This window comes from Antechinus flavipes, chromosome 3 (genome assembly GCF_016432865.1).
Source record: "Antechinus flavipes isolate AdamAnt ecotype Samford, QLD, Australia chromosome 3, AdamAnt_v2, whole genome shotgun sequence".
Lineage (NCBI taxonomy): Eukaryota > Metazoa > Chordata > Mammalia > Dasyuromorphia > Dasyuridae > Antechinus > Antechinus flavipes.
Window position 1 is genome coordinate 474,002,431 of NC_067400.1, and position 26,551 is coordinate 474,028,981.

At 34.8% G+C, this 26,551-nt stretch overlaps 1 protein-coding gene across 4 annotated transcripts in view; it reads right to left on the reverse strand.

The window, feature by feature from the left end:
* Positions 1–17,838, reverse strand: part of APLP2 (amyloid beta precursor like protein 2) — a 92,218-nt gene extending 74,380 nt beyond the window's left edge. For 2 of the 4 annotated variants that reach the window (XM_051986674.1, XM_051986672.1), the window contains exon 1: positions 17,642–17,838. In XM_051986674.1, the coding sequence (XP_051842634.1) occupies positions 17,642–17,743 (102 nt within the window). In that variant the 5' untranslated portion in view covers positions 17,744–17,838. The remainder of the gene's footprint in view (positions 1–17,641) is intronic. The other 2 variants (XM_051986675.1, XM_051986673.1) reach the window with 2 other exon arrangements.
* Between the last annotated feature and the right edge of the window lie 8,713 nt (positions 17,839–26,551).

The window sequence follows — 26,551 nt, forward strand, 5'->3', positions numbered from 1 at the left end:
ACCTCTCCCCATTCATGGATCCCTCCATTTTCTTCTTCCCCCACCCTCTGCTTTCCCCTTTGCCCATCTCTCATCTCTTATTTTTTTAAATAGATTTTAGAGGATGCTTTATCCTTCATGATATATATATCATGATATATAAATAGGCAAATTTATATTTATCCTATTTAACCCATTCCCAATGTGAGTGGGTTTTCAGATTTATGAGCTCTCCTCTTCCCTCTAATGTCTGTGTCCATTCTTTCTCTATACCTTATTTGTGTAACATAATTACTATTTTTACCTTTTCTAGGTGATTTTGCTTTGTAGTCAGATCATACTCAACTGTACTCTAATCTTTCTTTTGAGATAAGCAATTGCTGATGTCCATCTTAAACATATACATTTCCATGTAAAAAACAATTTGTCTATGTTAATTTCTTTTATTTGATATTTTTGGTCAAACATATGGTTCTTTTGATTGCCAGTACATATGATTCTAGGACCTGTGGTCTTTTATTGAGGCTGCTGCTAAGTCCTGAACAATTGTAATTATAGCTCCAGCATATTTTGATTTTTTTTCCCCTTATTTCTTGCAAAATTATTCTCTTTGATCTGGAGATTTCAAAATTTGACAATAATATTTCAATATGTTTTTCAAACAAGATCTCTCTTTGATGTGGCAATTGGTGGGTTTTTTTCTATTTTACTTTGTCCTCATTTTTTATCACTCCAGAACAATTGTCTTAAAACAATTTTTGTATTATTGTGTCAAAGTTCCTTTGTTGGTCACAACTTTTAGGTAATTCAATTATTTGTGTATCTTTTCTTCTTGATCTGTTGTTTTTCTCATAAGATGTTTTATAAACTATTCTACTTTTTCATTTTTTATATTCTTGTGTTATTTTTTGGTCTCTTTTAGCTTTACTGGCTTTCCTTTGCCCAATTCTAATTTTCAAAATTATTATCATCTTTAAAACTCTTATCTCCTTTTCCAGTCAACTTTTTTTTCATAATCTTGTTTTTCTTGGATTTTAAAAAAAAATTTATTTTTTAAGTTTCTCCTCAAAGTCTTTCATTTTATTTTTAAATTATAAATTCTCAGGGCAGGGAGCCATTTAACATTATTAATAAGAAATATTAGTGTAAAGATCTCTAAATTGTGGGGTGTGGTGATGATACCTTGAGCTTCACTTCAGCTCTCTCCCCTCTAACCTGGAACCCCAAACCCAAACTACCCTCCTACAAGAGTCAGCCCTACGGCTTCTGCACTCATGTGGTGTTCTGGTTCCTTCTCACTAAGGGCTGCCTCTCTGCAGCACAGCTGGGCCTAGTGTGCCTGGCCTTCCTAATCAGCAAGCAGATTCAGATTCCCCTCCTTCCCCCTTTCCAAGAGGTGAAAGTTTCGGTAATTCCCGTAGAGGTCCTAGCCTGGAGGTGTTTGTATTTCACACTGGTTAATCCCTAGCCTAGGGTCTTTCTTCAATATTCTTGGGTAGTGCCAGGAAGACTCCTGAAGTCTTCTTGATTTTTCATCAGTCCACGTTTGCCCTGAGGTGCAAATTTGTTCTTTTAGGGAAAATCCAGAGAGATTGAAATTTTCAGTCCTATTTTGCCATCTTCCAATAATCTTCCATCTGCTTGATTGTTTTGCTTCATTTTCCTCATTCCCAGTTGAGAATTAAGAAGAATAGAAACAGTCACAAATTAAACCTAAAGACTCCAGCTTCTGGAATAATAACTCACTCTATGACAAAAACTACTAGAAAAAGTGGAAAACAGCATAACATAAATTAACCTTTCACATCCTGTACCAAGATATGAATGAAATGAGTATATGATTTAGACATAAAGGGTGAAAGCATATTAAGAGAACAAGGATTAGTTTACTTGTCAGATCTATGGAGAATGGAAGTTTCTGATAAAGCAAAAGAACATTGTAAAGTGTATTCACACTACATATATACCCTTTGATCCAGCAATATTACTACTGAGGAGTCCATCCTGAAGAGATCTCAAAAAAGGGGAAAGGAGCTACATGTGCAAAAATATTTGTAATAGCAACCTTTTTGGTAGTGACAAGAACTGGAAATTCAGTGAATGCCCACCAGTTGGAGAATGGCTGAATAAGCTATGGTATATGAATATTATGGAATATTATTGTTCTATAAGAAATGATGAGCAGGATTCATTTCAAAAAATCCTAGAAAAATTTACAGGAACTGATGCTAAGTGAAATGAGCAGAACCAAGAAAATACTGTATATAATAACAAAGATTATGTGATGTTCAACAATGAGGTGATTCAACACAGTTCCAACAGACTTGTGAAGGTAAGAGCTATCTTTACCCAGAGAGAGAAATGGTGGAGATTGAATGTGGATCAAAGCATAGTATTCTCATCTCACTTGTTTTTTCTTTCTTGTGTTTTTCCCCTTTTGATCTGATTTTTCTTTCTTTCTATTTTTTTTTTGTGGATTTTTTATTTTTAAAGCTTTTTATTTTTAAAACACATGCATGGATAATTTTCAACATTCACCCTTGCAAAACTTTATGTTCCAATTTTTTTTCCCTCCCTTCTCCACACCTCCTCCTCTAGAGGGCAAGGAATCCAATATATGTAAAGCATATGCAATTCTTCTATACATATTTCTACAATTATGCTGGCAAGAAAAATCAGATGAGAAAGAAAACAAAATGCAAGCAAACAACAACAAAGAGAGTGAAAATGTTATGTTGTGATTCACACTCAGTTCCCACAATCCTCTCTCTGGGTGTAGATGGCTCTTTTCATCACAAAACATTGGAACTGGCCTGAATTATCTCATTGATGAAAAGAGCCATGCTCATCAGAATTTGACCTGATTTTTCTTGCGCAGCATGATGAACATGATTTAAAAAGAACTGCACAGATAGAAGCAGCTACACCCAAAGAAAGAACACTGGGAAATGAATATAAACTGCTTGCATTTTTGTTTTTCTTCTCGGGTTATTTATACCTTCTGAATCCAATTCTCCCTGTGCAACAAGAGAATTGTTCGATTCTGCACATATATATTGTGTCTAGAATATACTGTAACCTATTTAACATGTAAAGGACTGCTTGCCATCTGGGGAGGAGGTGGAGGGAGGGAGGGGAAAAATCGGAACAGAAGTGAGTGCAAGGGATAATGCTGTAAAAAATTACCCTGGCATGGGTTCTATCAATATAAAATTTTAAAAAAATTTACGCACAAATTTAACCTACATCAGATTACTTGCTGTCTTTTGGGGGGTAGGGGGAGGTAGAGGGGGAAAAATTTGGAACACAAAGTTTAGCTAAGGTGAATGCTCAAAATTATCTTTGACGGAGAGGAGAAATTTGGAATACAAGGTTTTTGCAAAAGTGTGCATTGAAGGGCAGCTAGATGGCACAGTGGATAGAGCACCAGCCCTTAAGTTAGGAGGACCCAAGTTCATATCTGAGCTCAGACACTTAACACTTTCTAACTGTATAACCCTGGGCAAGTCATTTAACCTCAATTGCCCCAGACCAAAAAAAAAAAAAAAAAGTGTTCACTGTAAACTAACTTTGTATGTATTTATTAAAACAAAATACTATTTTGATCCTCTAGGATTCTCTAAAGTTGACTATAAATTTGGCTCTTTTTAATAATAAGTTGATTGAGGGTAATTCCAACATCCTTGTGAAGGAGAGAGCCATTTGCATCCAGAGAGAACACTATGGAGACTGAATGTGAATTACATAGTAATTTCACCTTTTTTTTTTGTTTGCTTGCTTGTTTTTTTCTCTCTCATTTTTTTCTCTTTTTGATCTGATTTTTCTTGCGCAGCATGATAAATGTGGGAACATGTTTAGAAGAATTGCATATGTTTAAGCTATACTGTCTAGGACAGGGCTGTCTAGGGAAGGGTGAGGGAAGGAGGAGAGAAAAAATTAGAACACAAGGTTTTGCAAAAGTGAATACTGAAAAATATCTTTGCATATATTTTGGGGGAAAAACTAATTATAAGATAAAGTAAGACCCTCATATCATCTGTAAAGAGTGAGTTTTGTTTCCTCATTACCTACTCTTCTTCCTTCAATTCTTTTTCTACTCTTATTGCTAAAGCTAACATTTCTAGTAAAATATTGACTAGTATACCATGATAATGGCCAACTTTGTTTCATCCCTGATCTTACTTGGGAATACTTCTAGCTTTTATCCCCAATTACATATAATGCTTGCTGATGGTTTTAGATAGATGCTACTTATCATATTAAGGAAAACTATTCCAATGCTTTCTAGTATTTTTAATAGGATTGTGTGTTGTATTTTGTCAAATGCTTTTTCTGCATCTATTGATATAAAGCCTTAATTTGTTAGCTTTGGTTTTTGACCCGGTCAATTATGCTACTATTTTTTTTTTTTCAGTTTTCCTGATATTGCCCTACATTCCTAGTTATAAATCCCATTTATATTATCCTGGTGTCAAGTTGCATTGCTAATATTTTATTTAAGATCTTTGCATCAACATTAATTAGAGAAATCGGTCTATAATTTTTCTCTATTTTGGCCCTTCCTAGTTTTGGTATCAGCATCACATATCTGTGACATAGAAGAAATTTGGTATGATTCCTTCCTTCCTCTATTTTCCCAAAGTTTATATAGTATTGGAAGAAATTGTTCTTTAAATGTTTGGTAGTTTTTTGGTAGAATTCACTTGTAAATGCATCTGGCCCTGGAGATTTTTTCTTAGGGAGTTCATTAATGGCTTGTTCAACTTCTTTTTCTAAAATGGAACTATTTGGGAAGAAACTGGAACTGAGTGAATGCCCAACAGTTGCAGAAAAGCTGAATAAGTTACAGTATATGAATGTTGTGTAATATTGTTGTTCTATAAGAAACGATCAGCAGGATGATTTCAGAGAGTTACATTAACTGATGCTAAGTGAAATGAGCAGAACCAGGATTTCATTTTACTTGGTAACAGCAAGATTGTACAATGATCAATTCTGATCTCAACAATGAGAAGATTTAGGCCAGTTCCAATGATCTTGTGATGTTGAAAGCCATCTAGACCCAGAGAGAGGACTATGGCAACTGAATGTGGATCACAACATAGTATTTTTACTTCTTTTGTTGTAGTTTGCTTGAATTCTATTTTCTTTCTCATTTTTTTTTCTTTTTGATCCGATTCTTTTTGTGAAGCAAAATAATTGTACAAATATGTATGCCTATATTAGTTTTACACATTTTTTTACCATATTTAACATATATTGGACTACTTGCCATCTAAGAGACAGAGTGGAGGGAAGGGGGAAGGGGGGATGGAACATAAGGTTTTTCGAGGATCAATGATGAAAAATTATCCTTGCATATATTTTGAAAAAAAAAAAAGCTTCAATAAATAGATGAATGAATGAATTAAGTGGAACTCTTTAAGTAATTTATTTTTGTGTGTATTCATCCATTTCACTTAGATTATCAGATTCATTGGCATACAACTGGACAAAATAGATCCTAATTATTCCTTAAATTTCCTCTTCATTGGTTATAAGTTCACCCTCTTCATTTTTGGTGCTATTTATTTGGTTTTCTTCTTTCCTTTTTCTAATCAAATTAACCAACAGTTTATCTGTTTTGTTGGTTTTCTCATAAAAACAAGTTTTATTTCAATTTTATTAATCTCTCCTTTGATTTTCAGAATTTCTAATTTGATATTTGATTGGGAGGGTTAATTTGTTCTTTTTCTAGCTTTTTTAACTGCACGCCTAGTTCATTGATCTCTTTCTCTTTTATTCATGTAAACATTTAGGGATATAAAATTTCCCTTAAGAACTGTTTTGACTATATTCCCCAAAGTTTTGGTATGTTGTCTCATTTTTGTTAATTCTCTTGGAAGAAGGGTCTATTCAGGCTGATTTGCTGCCTGTTAATGTGTGCTAATGTTTCCAGTAGTTATAGAAGTCTGAGCAATCTAAGAAGATAAGATCCCCACTGAGGAAGAGTCTATTGTTTTAAACTAACAGAGATGGCAAAAGTGAACACTTGCTTCTAACATCAACAATTAAACAATAAGGTATTCATTCCAAAGATGCATTTACTTCTGAATCATAGAATTTTCTTCTGAAACAACCTTTCATTTTCTTCATCTCTAGTATTCTTAAGGATTCAAAAAAAAATGTCTCAATACTAAAACGAGTACAAACTATTCAAATTCCCCTAAATCCTGTATTTGCTAAAAAATTAACCTTCTATTTAGGAACAGTAAAACAATTCAATAACAAGACATTCCATTGTCAGAAATATATATATATATTCCAAGGAAGTAAATTTGTTTTTTATAAGTTTTTTTTCCCAAAAAAATACATAGAAAAGAGAATTTTTAACATTCATCCTTGCAAAACCTTGTGTTCCATATTTTTGTCCCTTCCTCTTCCCCTAGATAGCAAGTAATCCAATATAGGTTAAGCATGTGCAATTCTTCTAGACATATTTCCACATGTATCATGCTCCACAAGAAAAATCAAGATCAAAAAGGAAAAAAAAATGAGAGGAAAAAAAAAAAAAAAAACAAACAAGCAAGCAAACAACAGTAACAACAAAAAAGGTGAAAATACTATGCTGTGATGCACATTCAGTCCCTATCATCTTTTCTCTGGATGCAGATGGCTCTCTCTCCATTACATGTCTATTAGAATTGCCCGGAATCACCTCATTGTTTTTACATATGTGTGTGTGTATGTATATATATGTATATGTATATTTTTATAGACATCCAACTGTATATATACATATATACGACAAATCCAAGCTTAATTGTTACCTTGGGGAGTGGGGGGGAATGGAAGGGAAGGGGGTAGAACACAAAGCACATAGCAGACAAAAAAAAATAGAAGGAAGTAAAGAAAAATGGGATGGCTTTAAAAACAATGTAGTATTTATTATGTAGGTTTTCTTGAAATGGAAATGTATTGCTTTACATTGAATCCTTTTTTCTTCTGTTGTATACATGGCAACTTAAAAAAAATCATATTTAAGTTGAAAATAGATTTAAAAGCTTAAAAAAATGATACCTAGAATTGAAGGCAGTATTGCAAAGGTGGTCTCATTAAGCACAAAGAGGCTATCACTTTCTCATTCTAGAGTACTGTCTTTTACTGAAAATACGGAGATATACCCTAGACAAAGCTAGGATTCTAACCTGGGTCTGCTCATTTCAATTCTAATATTCTTCCCTTCAAACTACCTTCAAAATATAAAGCCACTAAAGCGTGAGATAAACCAAGACACCATGGGCAGAAGAGTGGCATTAAACAAATCATTTAACCACTATTAAATCTTTACTTCCTTACTAGTGTAATAGGAATATTAATTATTTATTGCTTTATGGTGAAAAGTATGTAAATTGATTTATAGATCCTATCTATCAACCATTATTATTATTTTGCCCCTTATGCAGTAGTATTTAACAAATGCTTACTGAATGAAATTAAAATAAAGTTTCCAATCCAAAAGAGATTTTGGATGAAAAATATTTGTTACAAGAGATGTGTACTTTTAAGTTCTTATCACTGTCATCTTAGATAATGCAATATGATTAGCAGGATTGATCAGATTTAAATGGAAAGGACTGTATAGCGTAAAAAGTTAAGCACTGAAAATATACTAAGAACACTGAAGTGGCTTCAATACAATGAAAAGTATTGTTTTCAATTAGATTTTACAAAGACTAAATCTCATAAAAAATTGACTTTAAAGATGTAAATTGTTTGAATTACACCATTTGCCCTAGTCTACAGGTTGTTTTTTTTTATATATATATATACCATAACCTGAAATTAGCAGGGTTCTTTTTAAATTCGATCAAAATCTATGAAGAAAAATAATTAAGACTAGTTAGAATGAAACAATCTAAGGGCAAATTAGACAGAAAATCTTTTAAATTTTATCTACCATGCAAAAAAATTTAAAGCGTTTTTTACCAATTCAATTATTTTGTAGCTAAGAGCACTAGAGTCACAAGCAATTAATTATTCAATAAATGTTTATGATCATTATCAATTGCTTCAGAACATTCAAAAAATCTGACAAAAACGTTCTCATAAATCCTTAGGAGCACTAAAATTCTTAAATTCCATAATGTAACTATGTTTCAAAAGTTTATTTGCAAATACAAATAAAAATAAATACAAGTCTAGATTTTGGGTCCAGAAGTAAATTTTGGAACATGAATATAGGATGTAAGAAAAGAAAAAAAATCTCAACTGGTATGTGGAAAAGATGATTACTGAATTAATCTACACAGATGTGGTAGAAAGTTCCTTCAGCTTCCAGAGGCAAGTACACCAAATGTAAAAATAATATACTAAAAAATTATGTCAGCAAGGGCAAAGGCATTTAAAGGTAAAAGATAAGCTGAAAGATTTTCTTGAAAGTTGTTCTTCAATTTGAAACTATGCTCAAAAGGCTATCAAACTATGCATATTCTTTGATTCAGAAATGCCTCTACTCTGTCTACATCCCAAAGAAATTATTTAAAAAAGGGAACCCACATGTGCAAAAAATGTTTATAGCAGCCTTTTTGTGGTGGCAAGGAACTGGAAACTGAGTAGACAGATGCCCATTAGTTGGGGAATGACTGAATAAGTGATGGTATGTGAATGTTATGGAATATTACTGCTCTATAAGAAACGATCTGCAGGATGATTTCAGAAAACCAGGAAAGATTTATATAAACTGTTGCTAAGTGAAGTAAATAGGACCAAGAGAACAGAATACACAGCAACATTATGTGATAATCAATTCTGGTGATTAAGGCCAGTTCCAATGGTTTTGTGATGAAGAATGCCATCTGCACCCAGAGAGAGAACTGTGGCAACTGAATATAAATCACAACATAGAATTTTCACCTTTTTTATTGTTGTTTGCTTGGGCTTTTTTTTTCTTTTCCTTTTCAATCTGATTTTTCTTGTAACAGCATGAAAAATATAGAAATATGCATGAAAGAATTGTGCATCTTTAACATATATTGGATTTCTTGCTGTCTAGGGGAAGTGGGGGGGAAAGAAAGGGGAAAATTTTGAAATAAGATTTCAAGACAATTTTCAGATGAAAAATTGAAACTATTTCTAGTTATATGAAAAGATGCTCTAAATCACTATTGATCAGAAAAATGCAAATTGAGGCAATTCTGAGATACTATTACACACCTCTCAGATTGGGTAAGATGACAGGAAAATGTAATGTTCTTCTCTTCTCTAAATTGTAATCATTCTCTGGAAGTAAGTTTCCTGGGGAACTTCTGGAGGCAGCCTTAGTTTCAGTCCAGTTCAATAATCACCTCAAATGCAGCCAGGAGCTAAAATCCGGACCTTTATTGTCTCTTCCAAAATAGCCCAGTTAGCTTTCTTAGAGGCCTATCTCTCTCCTTGGTTCCAAGAGCTCTTGTTGCTAGTCCTTTTGCCTCTGCCAGCTTCAGCCTCCAGCTCTCTCTGAATCCTTTGTTCTGCCCAACTGAATCCTGGCTTCCCAATCTCCCCAACTGAGGCTCCCAGCTTATATATGCTCTCCAAAGGTGCGAACTCCAGTGTGTGAACCAATTACATAAGCATTGTTTCTATCAACTCTAGTGATTTAACACCTTGTTTCAAGTTCTGGCCCATAACAGGAAAAGATAATAACAAATGTTGGAGGGGATGTGGGAAAATTGGGACACTACTACATTGTGAACAGATCCAACCATTCTGGAGAGCAATTTGGAACTATGCTCAAAATGTTATCAAACTGTGCATACTTTTTGATCCAGCAGCGTTTCTACTGGGCTTTAATGTCAAAGAAATCTTAAAGGAGGGAAAGGGACTTGTATGTACAAAAATGTGGAACCCTTTTTATAGTGGCAAAAAAAATGGAAATTGAGTGGATGCCCATCAGTTGGAGAATGGCTGAAAAAGTTATGGTATATGAATGTTATGAAATATTATTGTTCTGTAAAAAACAACCAGCAGTATGATTTCAAAGAGGAAAGACTTACATGAACTAATGTTAAGTGAAATGAGCAGAACCAGGAAACCATTATACTCAGCAACAACAAGACTATACAATGATCAATTCTGATGGACATGACTATCTTCAACAATAAGGTATTCAAACCAGTTCCAATTGTTCAGTGATGAAGAGAGCCATCTATACCCAGAGAGAGGACTGAGTGTGGTTCACAACATAACATTCTCACTCTTTATGTTGTTTTTTGCTTGCATTTTATTTTGCTTCTTTTTTTTTTCTTGTGAGGTATGCATATATTGAATTTAACATAAAAAAATAGTAAATGTTCAAAATTAGCTTTGCATATATTTTAAAAGTAAAAAACCATTTTAAAAAAAGCTATTTTTAATAAGAAAGTTGCTCTTGATTTCCATAACTTTTCTTTTATACTACTAGAATCCAAAAATTGAACTTTTACACAAAGTTTTTCCACAATTCTGTTTGAATGGCAGGAAGCATTTATGTAATTGTGCCACTAGGATATGTGTGCAATTTTTAAATCAGGTACAGCTTTCTCCTTCCTATCAACTCAAAAAAAGCTAACATTTCAGATTATGATAAAGTGTTCAATTTACCCTAAGAGAAAATACCATATATCCAAAAAAGGAAAAAGCCCTTGTCCTCAGAGTTTATATCAAATTGGAAGCTATAAGGCACACTTCTAGGGTAAACAAGTATAAACCAATGGACAAAATAGGGTTCACTGAAATGACTGAGGACATCTTGATGAATGAGTAACAGGGTTTCAATGTGGATTTTAACCACACTTTTACAGTGAATGTATAAAAGGTTATAACAAACAGAGCTGCCAACTTCTAATGGGGGGGAAGGGGAAAGATTTGAACAAAGATCTAGATTTCTAAGTAAATAATGCCTTTCTTCATAGTTGAACAGAGGACCTCACAGGGGGCAGAAATAGAACTCAGACTGAAAAATGGCAGCTACTAGGATACTGGAGCAGTAGTAAGAGTTCAGCTCTGTAGAAACCCAAAAGACGGCAGCCCTGATAAGATTTCTTGTGCAGAGGATTAAACATTGGTCCCAATACTGCAAAATCAACAAGAGCTGCAGAGCATGGAGTTTTATAACCAAAACTCAGACTCTGTCTTTCACTTTACAGCCATTGTGCAGATGCAGATCCAACCAGAAAGACATTGTCTATGAATCCCTAAATCCATTTGCCTTCCCAGGAAGACTCCAGTCCCTTACAGTATTAAGGGTAGAGTTAGAAGGATGAAGGAAGGTCTAGAAATAAATGCCTGGAACTTTTAAAAAAAAAAAAAGTGCTCTGGAATGTGAAAGGTTGATTCTAATTTATGCCTCTAGGGGAGGCCAAACACTTATGGTGGTAAGAATTAGGCTAAAGGCCTGTATGTATCTGGCCAGAATCCTTTAGAGAAGGGAGACAGAGATTCTAGGAAGAAAGGTGAGCGTCTGGATTGTGAGGCTTTTGTGAGTCCTTTGTGTTTTTAGGCTTTGTTTCTGTAGGGTGAAATAAAGTTGTCTAGTACTGACTGGCATTGTTACCAAGTGTACACTGAATGCTTTCAGAAGAACTGAGACCCTTTTGTTCTAAGACTCCAAAAAACTCTGGGTGAGAACTGAGGAGCCTAACTCTGAAGATCCCAAAGAAAAACACCTACCTCACTCCACCCTCAGAAGTTGAGAGTAATTTAACCTGATATTTATAATAAGCCAAGAAATTTGGGGTTGTGGGTGAATTACAAATAACTAAATACTAGATAACTTGAGGGGAAAAAAATGGAAACATAAGGATTCTAAAGAAGGAGATAATATCTAAGCCTTTGAGGGGAGAAGGGTAAAAGAGTCAAATAGTAACAGGCTGGCAAACCAGACTGAAGGTGTATGAAAAAGTATTATTTTATCCATTAAACTGACAAATCATTTAATGAAGGCTAGTTATCATAGTCATATCCATGTAATATATAGCCTTCACTTTTTAGCTACTGTTCATTACATCTTCAAAAGCTTGTCAAAACCTCTGATTTTTAAAAATCCTTCTAATTTAGTTCCTTTCCTCCTCCCTTTCCAGATTTCTTACACTCTTTACTCCCCCACCTCAGAATTATCTCCACAATTGATTCCATATTCTTGTGGGTATGTATTTGTTTGAATGTTGACTATCCCATTGGATTGTGAGCTTGAAGCAAGGTTTTTTCCCTTATATTCTCAAAGATTAGCACAATGCCTGGTATACAGTAAGTGCCTAATAAACATCTACCCACAGAAGCATACAACTACTTCCCAATTAATTACCACATGTAACTTCACTTTCTGAGTACCTCTTCGTAATCTTAGTCCAAATTATCCATTTTACAGGGAAACACAAAGAATTTAGCCCCAGCAAAGATAGTTAATATGTGTAGCTCACCATATCTTTACAGTGTTTAACAATTATAGGGACTACTGATGCTAATAACAGTGGCAGCTAAGTGACATAGTGGAGTGCCAGCCTGAAGTCAAGTGCATTGATTCATCTCCTTGAGTTCAAATCTGACCTCTGACACTTACTAGTTATGTGAACTTGGATGCTTAACCCTCTTTGTCTCGATTTCCTCACCTATAAAATAAGAGGGAGAAGAAAATGGCAAACCACTCCAGTATCTTTGCCAAGAAAACTCCAAATGGGATTATGACCAAAATGACTAAACAACAACAGCTAATGATTCACACCAACCTCTTAAATCATGCATATTCCCTTGAGAACCACCATATATCTGGCCAAAATCTAACAATTAAAAAGTTATTACCGTCTTTCTACCCCAATGCTTTTTTTTTTTAATTTTTTATTTAATAATTACATTAAATTGACACTCGTTTCTGTTCCGATTTTTTTTTCCCCTCCCTCCCTCCACCCCCTCCCCTAGATGGCAAGCAGTCCTTTATATGTTGGATATGTTGCAGTATATCCTAGATACAATATATGTTTGCAGAACCGAACAGTTCTCTTGTTGCTTTCTACCCCAATGCTAACGTGACCTCTGAATTCAAAATTATATAGGCTGAAGCAATCACATGGAAATGTGTTTAAAAGGATTGTATGGCATGTAACATAAAACATGCTGTCATAGAAAGGGGGTAAAGTAAGGTAGAGAGAAAATTTGGAACATAATCTTACAAAAATGAATGTTGAAAACTATCTTTAATTTTGAGAAAAAATACATCACATTTTAGTATTTGAGATTTCTATTATTGCATCTAAATAAAGAATCATCCATATTTAGGAGGCCTCCTAAAGTTTTTACATGGATAAAATGTAATCCCTACTCAGAAAGGTAGTACAATAAATAGAAAAACCTTGAAGTATGGGCCTACTGTTCAAAGAGTATCACCAGACTGGTTCCTTCCCTACTAGACTGTAAGTCTATTCAGGGTAAATATTTTCTATTACTTAGCATAACAGAAGCAACTATTAATAGGTGTTCAATATATATTAGTTTATTGATGAAATTAAAAAATTCTCCATGGGAACAGATATTTGTTGTACTTGGTACAAATTAGGAGGATTCAAAAGATAGATAAAAACTATTTCAGCCTGAATATATCTGAATGTTACATTGAATCTAAGTCATGAATCAAGAAATACTGTATTAAACACATTTAAACCTCAAGATGATATAACTCATTTCACTAAAAATCTACCTTTATTGTAAACTGAGTTGCTTTCAACAATGGTTATTTTTGAAAAGAAGGATCATTATACCAAATTTTATGTATTTCTAGAGTTCTTACAGAAAAACAACATATAAGGCCAGACGCCTAAGGAGACAATATGATATGTAAAGAGCTCTGCATGGGACAATGGTCTTTGCTTAATCACTAAATTCTCCAACTTTTTAGAACTTTCTAAATCTGTAAAAGATAAAGAACTTAATGGCTAGGTAGCATATTAAATTAAATAAATGGATGTGATAGCCATTGTCTTTCATAGGTTAACTTCTTTTCCTTCCTCTCCCCCAACAAAAGAAACTTTTGAATTTGTTCTTAGATCATATTAGTATTCAAGAGTGTAAAACTTTTACACTCAATTTTAGCTGATAACATATTTTATGCAAAATGTTAAAATGCTCATGAATTTTAAAAGAAATTTAAATAAAAATGGAAAGTGTATAAAGTTAATTGATCTCAAAATGCTACAGCAGATTACTACCATACTAGATAAATGAAATTTAAACTTAAAAACTCACCATTTACCAAGTAGTTCAAAGTTCAGTAAATGATAGTTTAAATTTTTAAAACATTTACCTCAACATTATTTTAGGCATCTATTGGATTGGGGGGAAGAAGTAAGAATGCAAAAGATATATAACCTTGAAAATTACCATCACACACACACACACACACACACGTATAACACTGATTTAAAGCTTTTGAGGAAAATAACTCTTCAATGAAATGTATTTGTAAATTTAGGATGCCGCAGTGAATTATGTTTGTATATAAAAGATATTATTATGTATATATAATTATATATTATTTGTGTATGTAGTATATTTTCATATAATTATATATTTATATATTATGAATAACACAACCTTCTAAGTAGTATGTAGATTTCTCTAAGTCAAAATGTCTTTTAGATATTCCAGAACAAGGCTGACTACTTCTTCTATAGGACTGTTTTCATATTTTGACTTTTAATATCCTGGAAGTTGCTTTGCTTTCAAATATGAGAAAGCAAACTAGCTCTTGCTTTGTGATTCCAGAGTGAGCCCTCTGGGAAGTCAAATAGTTTCAACCTAGTATCCAGACTGCCAAATAGGAAGATGAAAACTACCTTGTATCGGATGTAAAAGAGGAAGTGACCTACAGGCAGAAGTTTTTCAACAGGTGTAAGAGATTAATTCAGGCATCACCAAGCAACAGCTAAAAGTTTTCCAATAATTCAGTGCCAAGCAACCTGATCGGGGCTTTGGCCAGAATCCCTTCAGAAAGTCTTAATAAGGACTCTTACTATGTTCAGAACTTCCAAAGATTTTCTCGATTAAATTTCCTTTCACTTTTAAATTCCAAGGTATAGAAATTCTCTTATATACAGGCAGATATAAGAATCAAATTCTTTAAATGAGGATTTAATTAATGCCATTACCCTTACAAGGAAAACTTTAACTTCTTTTAAAGAAAACCTGAAAAATAGTTTTTAAATCGAATCTAAATGATAGTCCTAAATACTAATGGTTTTCTCTCTCCGTAGAACTTTTAAACTGCCCAGAAAGAGGTTTTTGTTTCCATAATTACTCCTTTTATATCATTAGACTACTAATGAATTTAATAAGATAATTAATTCTCACAACTTCTCTTTACTCTTTAAAAGCACTAAAAATTTCTCTTAAAATTCATGACAGTTCAACATTTTGCTTAAAATGTATTAAGTGTATGCTAAAAATCAGAAAAGAAGCAATGGAATTTTAAGTCCTCAAATGTTTTCAAAAATCAAATTTAAATGTGGGAGGGGGGATAAATTAGATTTTGAAAGTCAATAGCTATTCATACCTCTTAATTTCTCTTCTAACCAGTCACAACTCACACAGAAAACCAAATCCCAATTTACTCAAGATTCTTTTTTCCCAGTCCCATCCCCCACCCCAATTTGTTTTCCAGCTAACCCATTCAGAAAAAGTACAAACATATATTTTTGTTTCTAGAAAATATGATGCCCCAAAAACATTTATTAACACAATTATTGCTGGATATGATCTTTTTAAAATATGGAACACAACTGAATTAAATATTTTGTTTAAAATGTGGAAATAATTAAATGTTCTCTCTGGGGAAAAGACATCTTTTTTAACTGGGATTTTTTTCAAAGGAAAATGTAAGCTAATGCTAAAACTCATTCAAAATGAATCTTACATTCACCTAGGAACACAAAGGTCAATTCAAATTTTTTAAAGCAGTGAACAGAAACATGAAGTCAACAACTACACAAGAAAACACATTCCAGTGCAGCAGTTCAAACACTATTTCAAGAACCCGATTATTTATAAAGTCCCACATCTCACTTAGCAACCTAAGGTTTACATAAACTAGCAAACTCATGACCACACTGCAGATTCTTTAAAGAACCTAAAACCCTGCATGTTCCAGTGACTTGAAATATATCTGAATAAGTCATGAAATTAAGTTACGGGGAAAACCTTAAAAGTGTAGAGATTTTAAAACTCATCTCAGATTCACTTCTGGTATGTAAACTTGAGGGAAATTGAGCTGAGAATTTTAGACACATTTATATTATAGATCCCTCATTTCTCTAAAGTGAACAAAACGTCTGTGTTGTAGACAGAGTCCTCCCTAGTGTAGGTGTTTAGACACTTAACACACCTAACGCGGGGAAGACCACAGACATTCATTCTGTTTTAGCAAGAGTGTTTTCTTGCTTATCAGATTTAGATAAATAGGTCAATATCAAAAAAATCTCCGGAAAGTCTGCTAGTAGGAGTGTTCACTTTTCATTTATTTAAAAAAAAAAAAAGAGTTCCCTAATTAAACAGAAATCTATAGGAAGCAGGAAAGCAGAAGGAACTGACACGCACACCCGAAGTGCAACCCCAGCTTTCCTACAACCCAACCCCGTCTCTTTCACGCCCAGGCATTAAGGATACTTTAAAAAAAAAAAAAAAAAAAAAAAAAAAACACCACACAATAAGCCAGGAAATCCGGATCAGAAACCCACCTAGACAAGCTGAAGGCTCCATCCATTCACTGCCTCGTTCTCCAGTGGGGAATACCCTTGCCTCACCCTGGCCATACACAGAAGACTGTAGGAATTTTTAGGATCCTGGGAAAGAAGGCGCTTGCCCTCTCTTCCAGCGTTATCCTAGTCCAAGATTTATTTGTCACGTTAAGGAGGAGGGGGTGGCGGAGCCAGATCATCAAGGGCACCTCACTTAGGGTCTCCCACTTTACCTCTCCCCTCTAGGGATGGAGCAGCACACAAAGATCTGGGAGCTGCAGTCTCAGATGAACAGCAATCGCTTTAGCCAAGACGGCTAAGCCGCAAAAATACTCGCCAGGGGAGAGGCTAGCATACTCCTGCGGGAAGGAGGGAAGAGAGGGAGCGCCACAGGGGATCCCCGGGGGAGAAGAGGGGGGGCAAAAAGGGTGGGTGCAGGGGAGGAAAGGAGCGCGCCGCGCGCCTCTCCCTACCTCCTCACCTGCGACAAGGGGGGGGGGGGATCCTTCCCCATGCGCGCACCCCCTCCCTCACCTCTTCACCCTCCCCCCCCGCCTTGATGCCTTTCATTTGGCCTCTGCAGCGGAGTAGCCGACCGACCTCCAACACCGAGCACTGCGCCAAGGAGAAGGAGGAGGGAGGCGAGCGGGGGGGAGGATTGGCCCCGCTCTGCAGCACCCGACCCTCTCCATCACAGAGGCTCCATCTATCACTAGAGGAATGGGGGTTGGAGAGGAGATCAGCGTGGGCTCGTCCCCGCCCCCACGCACACGCAGGCCTCCCTTAGGAGTGGAAAGGAGGGCAGCCCCCACGGGGGCGAGCGCGCAGCATCCACCCCAGCGAAAACACACTCTCCACACCCTCGGAGGATAGAAGGAGGCAGGAGAGAAGGGAAGGAGGGTCGGTGCTCAGGCCCGTAAACGCAGGGGAAGAGCACTCACCTCAATGTAGCCGGCCAGCGCAGCCGAGGGCGCCATGAGACCGAGCAGCACCAGAGCTAGAAATCTGCCCATAGCGGCGGCCGTCCTCACTGCCGCCGCCATCCCTTCGCAGAGCTTGTCTCACTCCCAGGCTCAACCAACCACACCACAAGGACAGCCAGCAAAGGAACTAATACCTCAGCGACTCACAAGCGACTGAACCCAGTCCGCCGCCGCCCCGGGGGTTTTACACCAACCGGAACTGACTTCACAAAACTACGCCCACCCTATTGCCCGCCGCCCAATTCTTAGAGCAGAGATTTAGCCCAAGGACCGCCCCTCTCCTGTCCTAAAAAGCCAATCAGAAAACCGCAAGACTGGGAGGCCCGAACCTACTCCTCCTCAACTACAAGCTGTTCCCGCCCCGTTCTTCTTTTAAGTAGGGATGGCTCTGCCAACTTCCCAACCCATTCTAGGTAGTGGTGGGGCAGGTCCCCGAGGTAGGGGGAGGCGCGAGGGACGTGTCCAAGCTGTGGTTGAAGGTGTGGGCTCGCTAACCGCAGATAAACCGCAACAATCTGTAGGGCAAGTGACTCCCTCCCACGGTGATCAGCCTTGTACTCGCACCTTGTTACCTCTCTTGCGACTTAGTAATGTGCTCGCAAAAGGTTGTAGCGCACCCACTGTCACAACGTTGCAACCATCACGATCTTTCTAAGAGTAAGGTCCATATATAGAGAGGGGATTTTCTTGAGTGCCTTCATCACTTCTAGGACCTTCTCACTACATGCACACACACCTCCCCTATCCTGATCAAAGGTCACTGCTCCCTTAACCAGTCCTGGCTTCTCGAAAAAAGAATATCTATGTCCCAGTAGCAATTATGCTAAGGCATTTTTTCAGTCTGGTGGCAGAATTCTGAGATTCCTCAAACTTCAGCTCTACCCTTCCAGCTCTGGACACCGCTTAAACCAACAATTAATTCTTCCTGATCCGGACAAATCCCATTGTATTTCAGGGACAGATCATTTTGTCTGATTTACTAGGTTGTCTTCCCATTACAGTTATACAGGAAAAGGTTTATTGCACCATTTTTAATTGGCATGGAATCACAAAAAGCTGTTTTCAAGATGTCTCTTTAGCCAACAATATTTGGGTATACATTTGTGTACGTACAGAATATATACAGTAATATAATAGTCCATTAGTTTATCAAGGTCCTACTATGTGCCAGATACTATGCCAAAAAAAAATTATCTAGTAGACATCACAAAACTTTCCTAAAAGTACAAAGGGAAGTATAAAACTATCCTTAGGACCTAGCACATAGTACCTATGTGCTCTACATGTAGAGCTTTGCATGTGTGCAAAACATTGTGCAGGTTGAAAAGCACTTTGAAAAACATAGGGCATTCCATATTCAAATTCCATACCTTTGCACAGCAGATTACCCCTGTCTGGAATGTACTTCCTCCTCATCTTTCCTTTTTGGAATTCCAAGTTTCCTTCCACAATAGTGCATGTGATAGCTTTTCCTGATATAACTGTTTGGTAGTCTCTTCCTTTTGAAATCATTTTGTATATATTTTCCTATGTAGATGTTGCAGTCTCCCATGAAATGTAACTCTTTAAAAATGAAAAGATAACTAGTACAAAGTCCAACTCTGAGTAACTGAAAAATCAATGCTGATCCTAGAAAACAAATAAGGAAAAACATACTGCCTCTTCTCAGTAGAAAGACAGAAAACTTCAAGAACAGCCTTTTGTACACATTGACAGAGTAAGGGGCAGAGTTATGTAATACCACTACCAGCAGCAGCAACAACTAGCATTTTTATAGCTCTTAAGGGTTTGTAAAGCACTTTAGTCTCCTGGCATTCTAAGAGTCTACTAAAAAAAGGTATATTTAAATGATTCCCTTAAGTCCTAGAAGATTACTCAGTAATTTAGAGAATTGTCCCTTGATCCTCATCATGACCCTATGAAGTAGATATTATCACATATAATAACAAGGAAACTGAGGCTGATAAGTAACTTGAGTAGAGTTACATAATTAGTAAATATCTAAGTTAGGAAGGGAGGAAAGGCAAACATTTATAAAGCACCTACTGTGTACTAGGCCGTGATGATTCACTTAAAAATATAGTCTCATCTTCACAACAACCTTGTGAAGTAGATACTATTATCCCCATTTTAGTGAAGTAAATACTATTATCCCCATTTTAAAATTGAAAAAATTGAAACAGGCTGAGGTATGTGACTTGCTCAGAATCACAGGGCTAGGAAGTGTCTGAGATCAGATGTGGATTCAGATTTCCTTGTCTCCAGATCAAATGTAAACACTGTGCAACTTAGCTACCTTTAGGACTTTCAGACTCCAAGTCCCAGCACCCAAATCTGCTATACAACCTAGTTGCATCCATATCCAGGAATGAGTATGATGTTGAAATAAAATATATCAATCCATAATAATAATAGCAATTATATTGGAAAGTTTTCAAAGTGCTTTACAAATATCTCTTTTTATCTTCACAATTTGAGTTGAATTTCTTGAACATAAAGCACTACATTTAATTAAGGATATTATTATTTTGTGAAGTCATATTTAAGAATATACACATAAAACACAGAGTAATAAGTGCAAATAGATGTATATACATTAATTTGCCTTCCCTCTATTTAATATCTCCATTTTTTCCTGAAAGTAGCTTGTTTGTAAGTATTCATTTGCTTGCTGACATCCTCCTTCCCCATTAGACTATGAGTTCCTTGAGAACAGGGATTGCCTTTTGGTTTTCTTTTTTTTTTTTTTTTCCTATAACAAACATATATAGATGTTCCATAAATGTTTATTGACTGACTACAAGTGTGAATAGACTAACAACATTAATACTGAGAAGTAAAATAAAATAATCAAATAGAATTGAATGGAGCTGAACATCCAGAACTGTGCTCTGATATCGTGGAAAACAAGGAAAGGAATTAGAGAGACACAAGAAAGGGATTTAAAGGCTTTTCATCTAAAAATCTGGGGAACCATTTTAGTTAGGTTCTGAAAGAGGCATATTCCTTCCCTCTCTGAGCCCACTGAGGGACCATTGAGGTAGGTATTATTACTCTATTCATCAGTGTTCTTGACTTAAACATGTTACCTTTTTTGTTATTTAGTGAGGCTGTTAAAACATAGCTCATTTTATGAAACTCAAACATCAATTTCTCTTCCCCAGATATGTTCATGTCAATGACTGATGAATTTAGAGCGTTATGTTTTGTTTTATAAATGTATGTGTTGAAAGTGAAATGCCCTAAATGGAACCAGCTATTTTCTTCTCCTTTAAAGAGTTTTCCCTTTACATTTAAGAGTCTCCTGGCATTCTAAGAGACTATTTAAAAAAGGTATATTTAAATTATTCCCTTCAGTCCTAGAAGATTACTCAGTAAACACATAAATTATCTTCATGAATGGAGAGGTGATAGAGCCTGGATTAGATAATCCCATTAGGACCTAATTTTTTTTGGGGGGAGTGACAAAGGCTAGTTAAATTTAACATTGGAATGTTTGTGCTTACATTTTAACTGGTTTTGCCTATTTTGAGCAGTCACAGAATTTGCTATGACTATGGAGCTGACTAAGGAAGAACTGGAATGTTATATATATTCTTCATCTTTCTCCTTTGATCAGATTTTCCTTTGTTCTATTCTGTTGCTGAGTCAAGAGCATCACTTTTCTGACTGAAGTAAACCCACAAATCAAGCGGATTTAACCTCATGTAGATTATCACTTCCTTGAAATGAAGATAATTAAATAATTTTTAATTAAAAGGCCTTTTTTTTCAACTCCTGCTGAACAAAAAAAAAAAAAAAAAAAAAAAACCTAGTTTGTATCAAAGATGTATTAAACTGAGCAGGTAACAATATTGATAAGGACTTCAAAGCAAAAATTTTCACAACCTAATTGAGTTGATTTTTTTTCAGGACTGAATTTAGACATGAAAGAAAATCTGATATGTAGCTATAGATATAGCTGCTTAAATTTATATCTATATTTTTATACACAGATATTTTGTGTCTATATATGTTTTTATATATGTATATATATATAGAAAATTTTATTTTCAAAGATTATGTTCTGTGTATACGAGTTTCTGGAAAGGTTAATGCTAATTTAAAAAATGATAGCACCTATCTCTATATTATGTGCTTAAGGGTTTATAGAGTACTTCCTCAAGATAACACAGAGAACTTACTGCAGTATAATATTATGTGTATATTTCCTTTTGAATATGAAGAAACTTGCCCAAAGTCACATACCTAATAAAGGATGGAGTCCAGATCTTGGTCTCAAGTCTTTGGACTCCAGGTCCAATGCTTTTTTTCATTAGTCATGTTAACAAACATTTATGACGCATCCTAATGTGTGGCAGTCACTTTGCTGAGCCCTGGAGGTACAAGAAAAGGGGTGGGGAGGGGAGGGAACAAAAACAATGCCTACTCTCAAAAAGGTCTCAGTCTAATCATGGAGCAACTTGTAAACAACTATGTTCAAACAAGTTATTGATAAGCTAAATTGGAGACAATGAGAGAGGAAAGGCACTAATTATTAATTGGGAAAGGTTTCTTGTAGAATGTAGCGTTTTTCGCTGAGATTTAAAGCCAAGAGGTAGAGATAAAGAGGGACAGAATTCCAGAGATGGAGACACCCAGCAAAAAAAGATAGAGTATCTTGTTTGATGAAAAGCAAGCAGGGAGGAACAGCACTACATCAAAAATATTTTATGTTTTTTTTTTTTTTTTTTTTGGAGAATCTATCATTGTTTATGACTTTGCCTCTTTGACCCCACACCTAATCCTTGAACCTTTCAGAAAAAAGAGCTACTCATTTTCTTAAAGCTCACTTGATCCTGGAGATCAGACAGCATTTCTTCAGTATTTTTATTATTAAGAAAAAGCTGAAACTGGAATCTGAACCATGTTTCCCTTGCCTGCTTGAAAATATCAATAGGCATGATATCATTTCTTTCAAGATAGCGCCAGTGTCTAAGCAAATAAACTAAACATTATGTTCAGTTAATCATATTTATAAAAAATAGTATTATATACATATTTTATATGTACATATATATGTATGTAAAACATGAGTATATATGCATATGTATATATACATATATAAATCAAGCAACTGCTTCTTTCCATACTATTCTTCTATCTCCATTTCCTTCCATGTCACGCTGATAGAGAGCCAAAGCAAGTTCAAGACTATTGTTCAGAACTGATATTTAGGTAAAGGAAAAAGAAAAATAGTGAGCCAATTCTCTATTATCTGTACTAATAGAGGGATATAGATTCTCTCTGCTTTACCTCATGTCTCCCTGTTCCCCCAACCCAAATCACTACAAATGCCTTTAAACCAAAATATTTAATTACTTAATACTTTTAATTTTTTCTCATATTTTCTTTGTTATTTGTTTATCTTTCTGACTATTATTTAACTAATATGGTTGTTTACATTTTCTTGCACATAATATGGCTTATCTCTCCCATTAAATCATAGCAAAGGTTTTATATTAAAATTATTTGTATTCTCAGAATTTAAATGTTTAATGAATATTTCTTGATTGATTATTTCATTTAGGCTAATAAGCAAAATTAATCTCCTTTCTTTTAGTGTGCCCATTGTTTAGAAAGTAAGAGCCTTTCTAAACACAAACTACAAAGGTCAAATATGGAGTCTTGCCAAATTGATGAATTCACTCACATGAGTCTATCTAAAAGGGTAACAATGCTGAAATGAGACACTATAATTGGATAACCCCTTTTGCTTTACCACACCACAGAAAACAGAATGTTGTCATGGAAAGAGTCTTGAATTTGGTGATTAAAGACTTGGGTCCATACTTTGGCTCTTCTCATAACTACTTACTTGGATAAGTTATTTGAAATTTTAGGACTTCAGTTCCCTAGATTGTAAAAAGAGGGGATTAATTAGAGATGATCTCTAAGGTAACATAATACTACAAGATTATTTTAAAACTAAGGAAGCTAAAGATAAAAGAGTTCTATAATCTATGAAACTATTTTACAGATGAGGAAACCAAAGGCCTTCATGTATATGATTTTCCCATTCACTCTGCGAGTAAATAGGCTTGAGTTTCTTGAAGCAGAATCCAATCGGAAAATAAGCATTTAATAAACATCTATGTTTCAGATGCTGTTTAAGCGCTGAAGATACAAAAAACTCAAAAAAACAGTTCCTATCCTCAAGGAATTTACAATTTAATAGGGGAGACAGCATATAAACAAATATATAAAAAGCAAGCTATATACAAGATAAATGAAAAATAAATTAACGGAAGGCACTAGAATTAAGAGAGGTTTTTGTATAAGGTGAGATTTTCATTATGACTTAAAGATAAGAAAATCAGTAGTTGGAATTGAGAAAAGAAAAACATTCCATGGATGGGGACAGTTAGAGAAAATGCCTGGAGAGAAGAGATGGAATGTATGCTTTATGGAGCATTCAGGAAGCTAGTGTTACTAGACTGAACAGTACATGTTAGGGAGTAAGATATAAGAACATAGAAAGGGATTAGGTTATAGAGGACTTTAAATATCAAACAGTAGCTAAAATCCTTTGTTACTATGATTCATGAATTTGAATTCAGTAAGGTAAATGTACAGGTATAAGAATATCATATGATTTCCTAGCATGATTGAGAAAGCTAGGATTTCAACCCAGTCTCTTTTTCTAGAAATGGCTTTTCTTTGACCAGATGGTCAGCTTTGTAGCTGAAACCATGAGCAGCTCAGCTTTTCTCTGTTTCTAGATATCAATTTGCTATTTTTAAAACCAAATAGATCTTTCAGTCTAGTGACTGTACTATTCTCTCTCATTGTCATTTTTGTCAGATTATGTAATATAGATATAGACAGTTTCTTATCAAAATAAAAAGAGTCAACTTTTACGACAGAATGTTGTCCCACAAGCATTTCATAAACCATAAACACCATAGAAAAGTGAGGTATTATGATTATTATTGATCAACATCTTTAATGTCTATTACATGATATATGAATCTTTTGTTTTTGATCTGAGAAAATTATATGATCTAATGCTAAGTGAAGAGAGCAAAATGAGAATAATTTATGTAATAATAACAATATTATAAAGATAAACAACTTTGAAAGATTTAGAAATTCTGTTCGACGGGAAACTGAGTGGATGCCCATCAGTTGGGGAATGGCTGAATAAGCTATGGTATATGGACGCTTTGGAATATTATTGTTCTTTAAGAAACAATCAGCAGGATGATTTTAGAGAGGCCTGGAGAGCCTTACATGAAGTGATGCTGAGTGAAATGAGCAGAACCAGGAGATCATTGTATAAGGCAAGATGAAAATTATATGATGATTCATTCTGATGGATACGGCTCTTTTAGACAGCGAGGAGATTCAGGCCAGTTCCACTGTCCTTGTGATGAAGAGAATCATCTGCACTCAGAGAGGACTGGGGGTACTGAGTGTGGATAACAAGATAGTTATTTTCACTTTTTTTATTGTTGTTGTTTCCTTGCATTTTGTTTTCTTTCTCATTTTTTTTCCTTTTTGATCTGATTTTTCTTGGGCATCATGATAATTGTAGAAATATTTATAGAAGAATTGCACGAGTTTAATATATATTGGATTACTTACTATCTAGGGGAGGGGTAGGAGGAAGGGAAGGAAAAATTTGGAAGGCATGCGAGGGTGAATGTTGAAAATTATCCATACATATGTTTTGAAATAAAAAGTTTTAATAAAAAAAGAAGGCAATGTGAAGTTATTAAAAACATTTTATAAAAATTATGTTGTGAACAAAAACATACCCTAGCCCCCCCCAAAACAACCTCAAAAATAAATAAAAGAAAAGGAGTATGCTTCAAAAAAACAAAGAAAGAAAATTCCTTGATAGTAAAATCTATTTCATTTTTGCCTTGGTATCCCCCTTATCTAGCTACTGCTTGTCAGATAATATACTAATACTTAATAACAAATTGTTGAATAAATCATTAAATGAATGCATGAATTGAGGGATGAGTGAATTGATTCTATCTTTCTAGGAAAAATTAGAATTATGTTTTAAAAATAACTAAAATGTCCATTACTGTTATTTCAGAGATACCATTTATTCCAAGAAAGGCCAAAGGCAGAAAGAAAGTCCCCATACATATCTTAATATTCTAGCAGCAATTTTTATGACAGCAAAGAACTGGAAACAAGGTAGGTATCTATCAGTTGAAGGATGGCTAAAGAAATTATGGTACATAGAATATTGTGTCAAAAAAAACGACTATGAAGAATTCAGAGAATTATACGGGTGAAAGTTTATATAAACTGATACAAAGTGAAATAAGCAGACTTAGGAAAATAATATGCACAATGATTACAACAATGTAAATGAAGAGAACAATAAAACAAAACTGTATATTATATAATTATTTTTGAAAGGTAAAATGTATATTTTATTTTTTCCAAATACACATAAAAACAACTTTTAACATTCATCTTAAAAATTTTTGAGTTGCAAATTCTCACCCTTTCTCTTCTCTTTCCCTGAGGCGATAAGCAATTTGATGCAAGTTATATATGGTCAGTCATGTAAAACATATTTTATATTAATCAGATTTGAAAGAAAATATGCATCCCAAAAAATTTCTCAAAAAAATAAAGTGAAAAATAGTATGTTGTAATCTGAATTCAAATTCCACTGGATTTTTTTTTGAAGGCGGATAATATTTTTCATTGAGTCATTTGAAGTTATCTTGGATCATTGTATTATTGAGAATAGTTAAGTCATTCACAGTTGATCATTATACAATATTGCTATTACTATATACAATGTTCTTTTATTTCTGCTCACTTTATTTTGCATGTCCGTCCAGTTTTTTCTGAAAT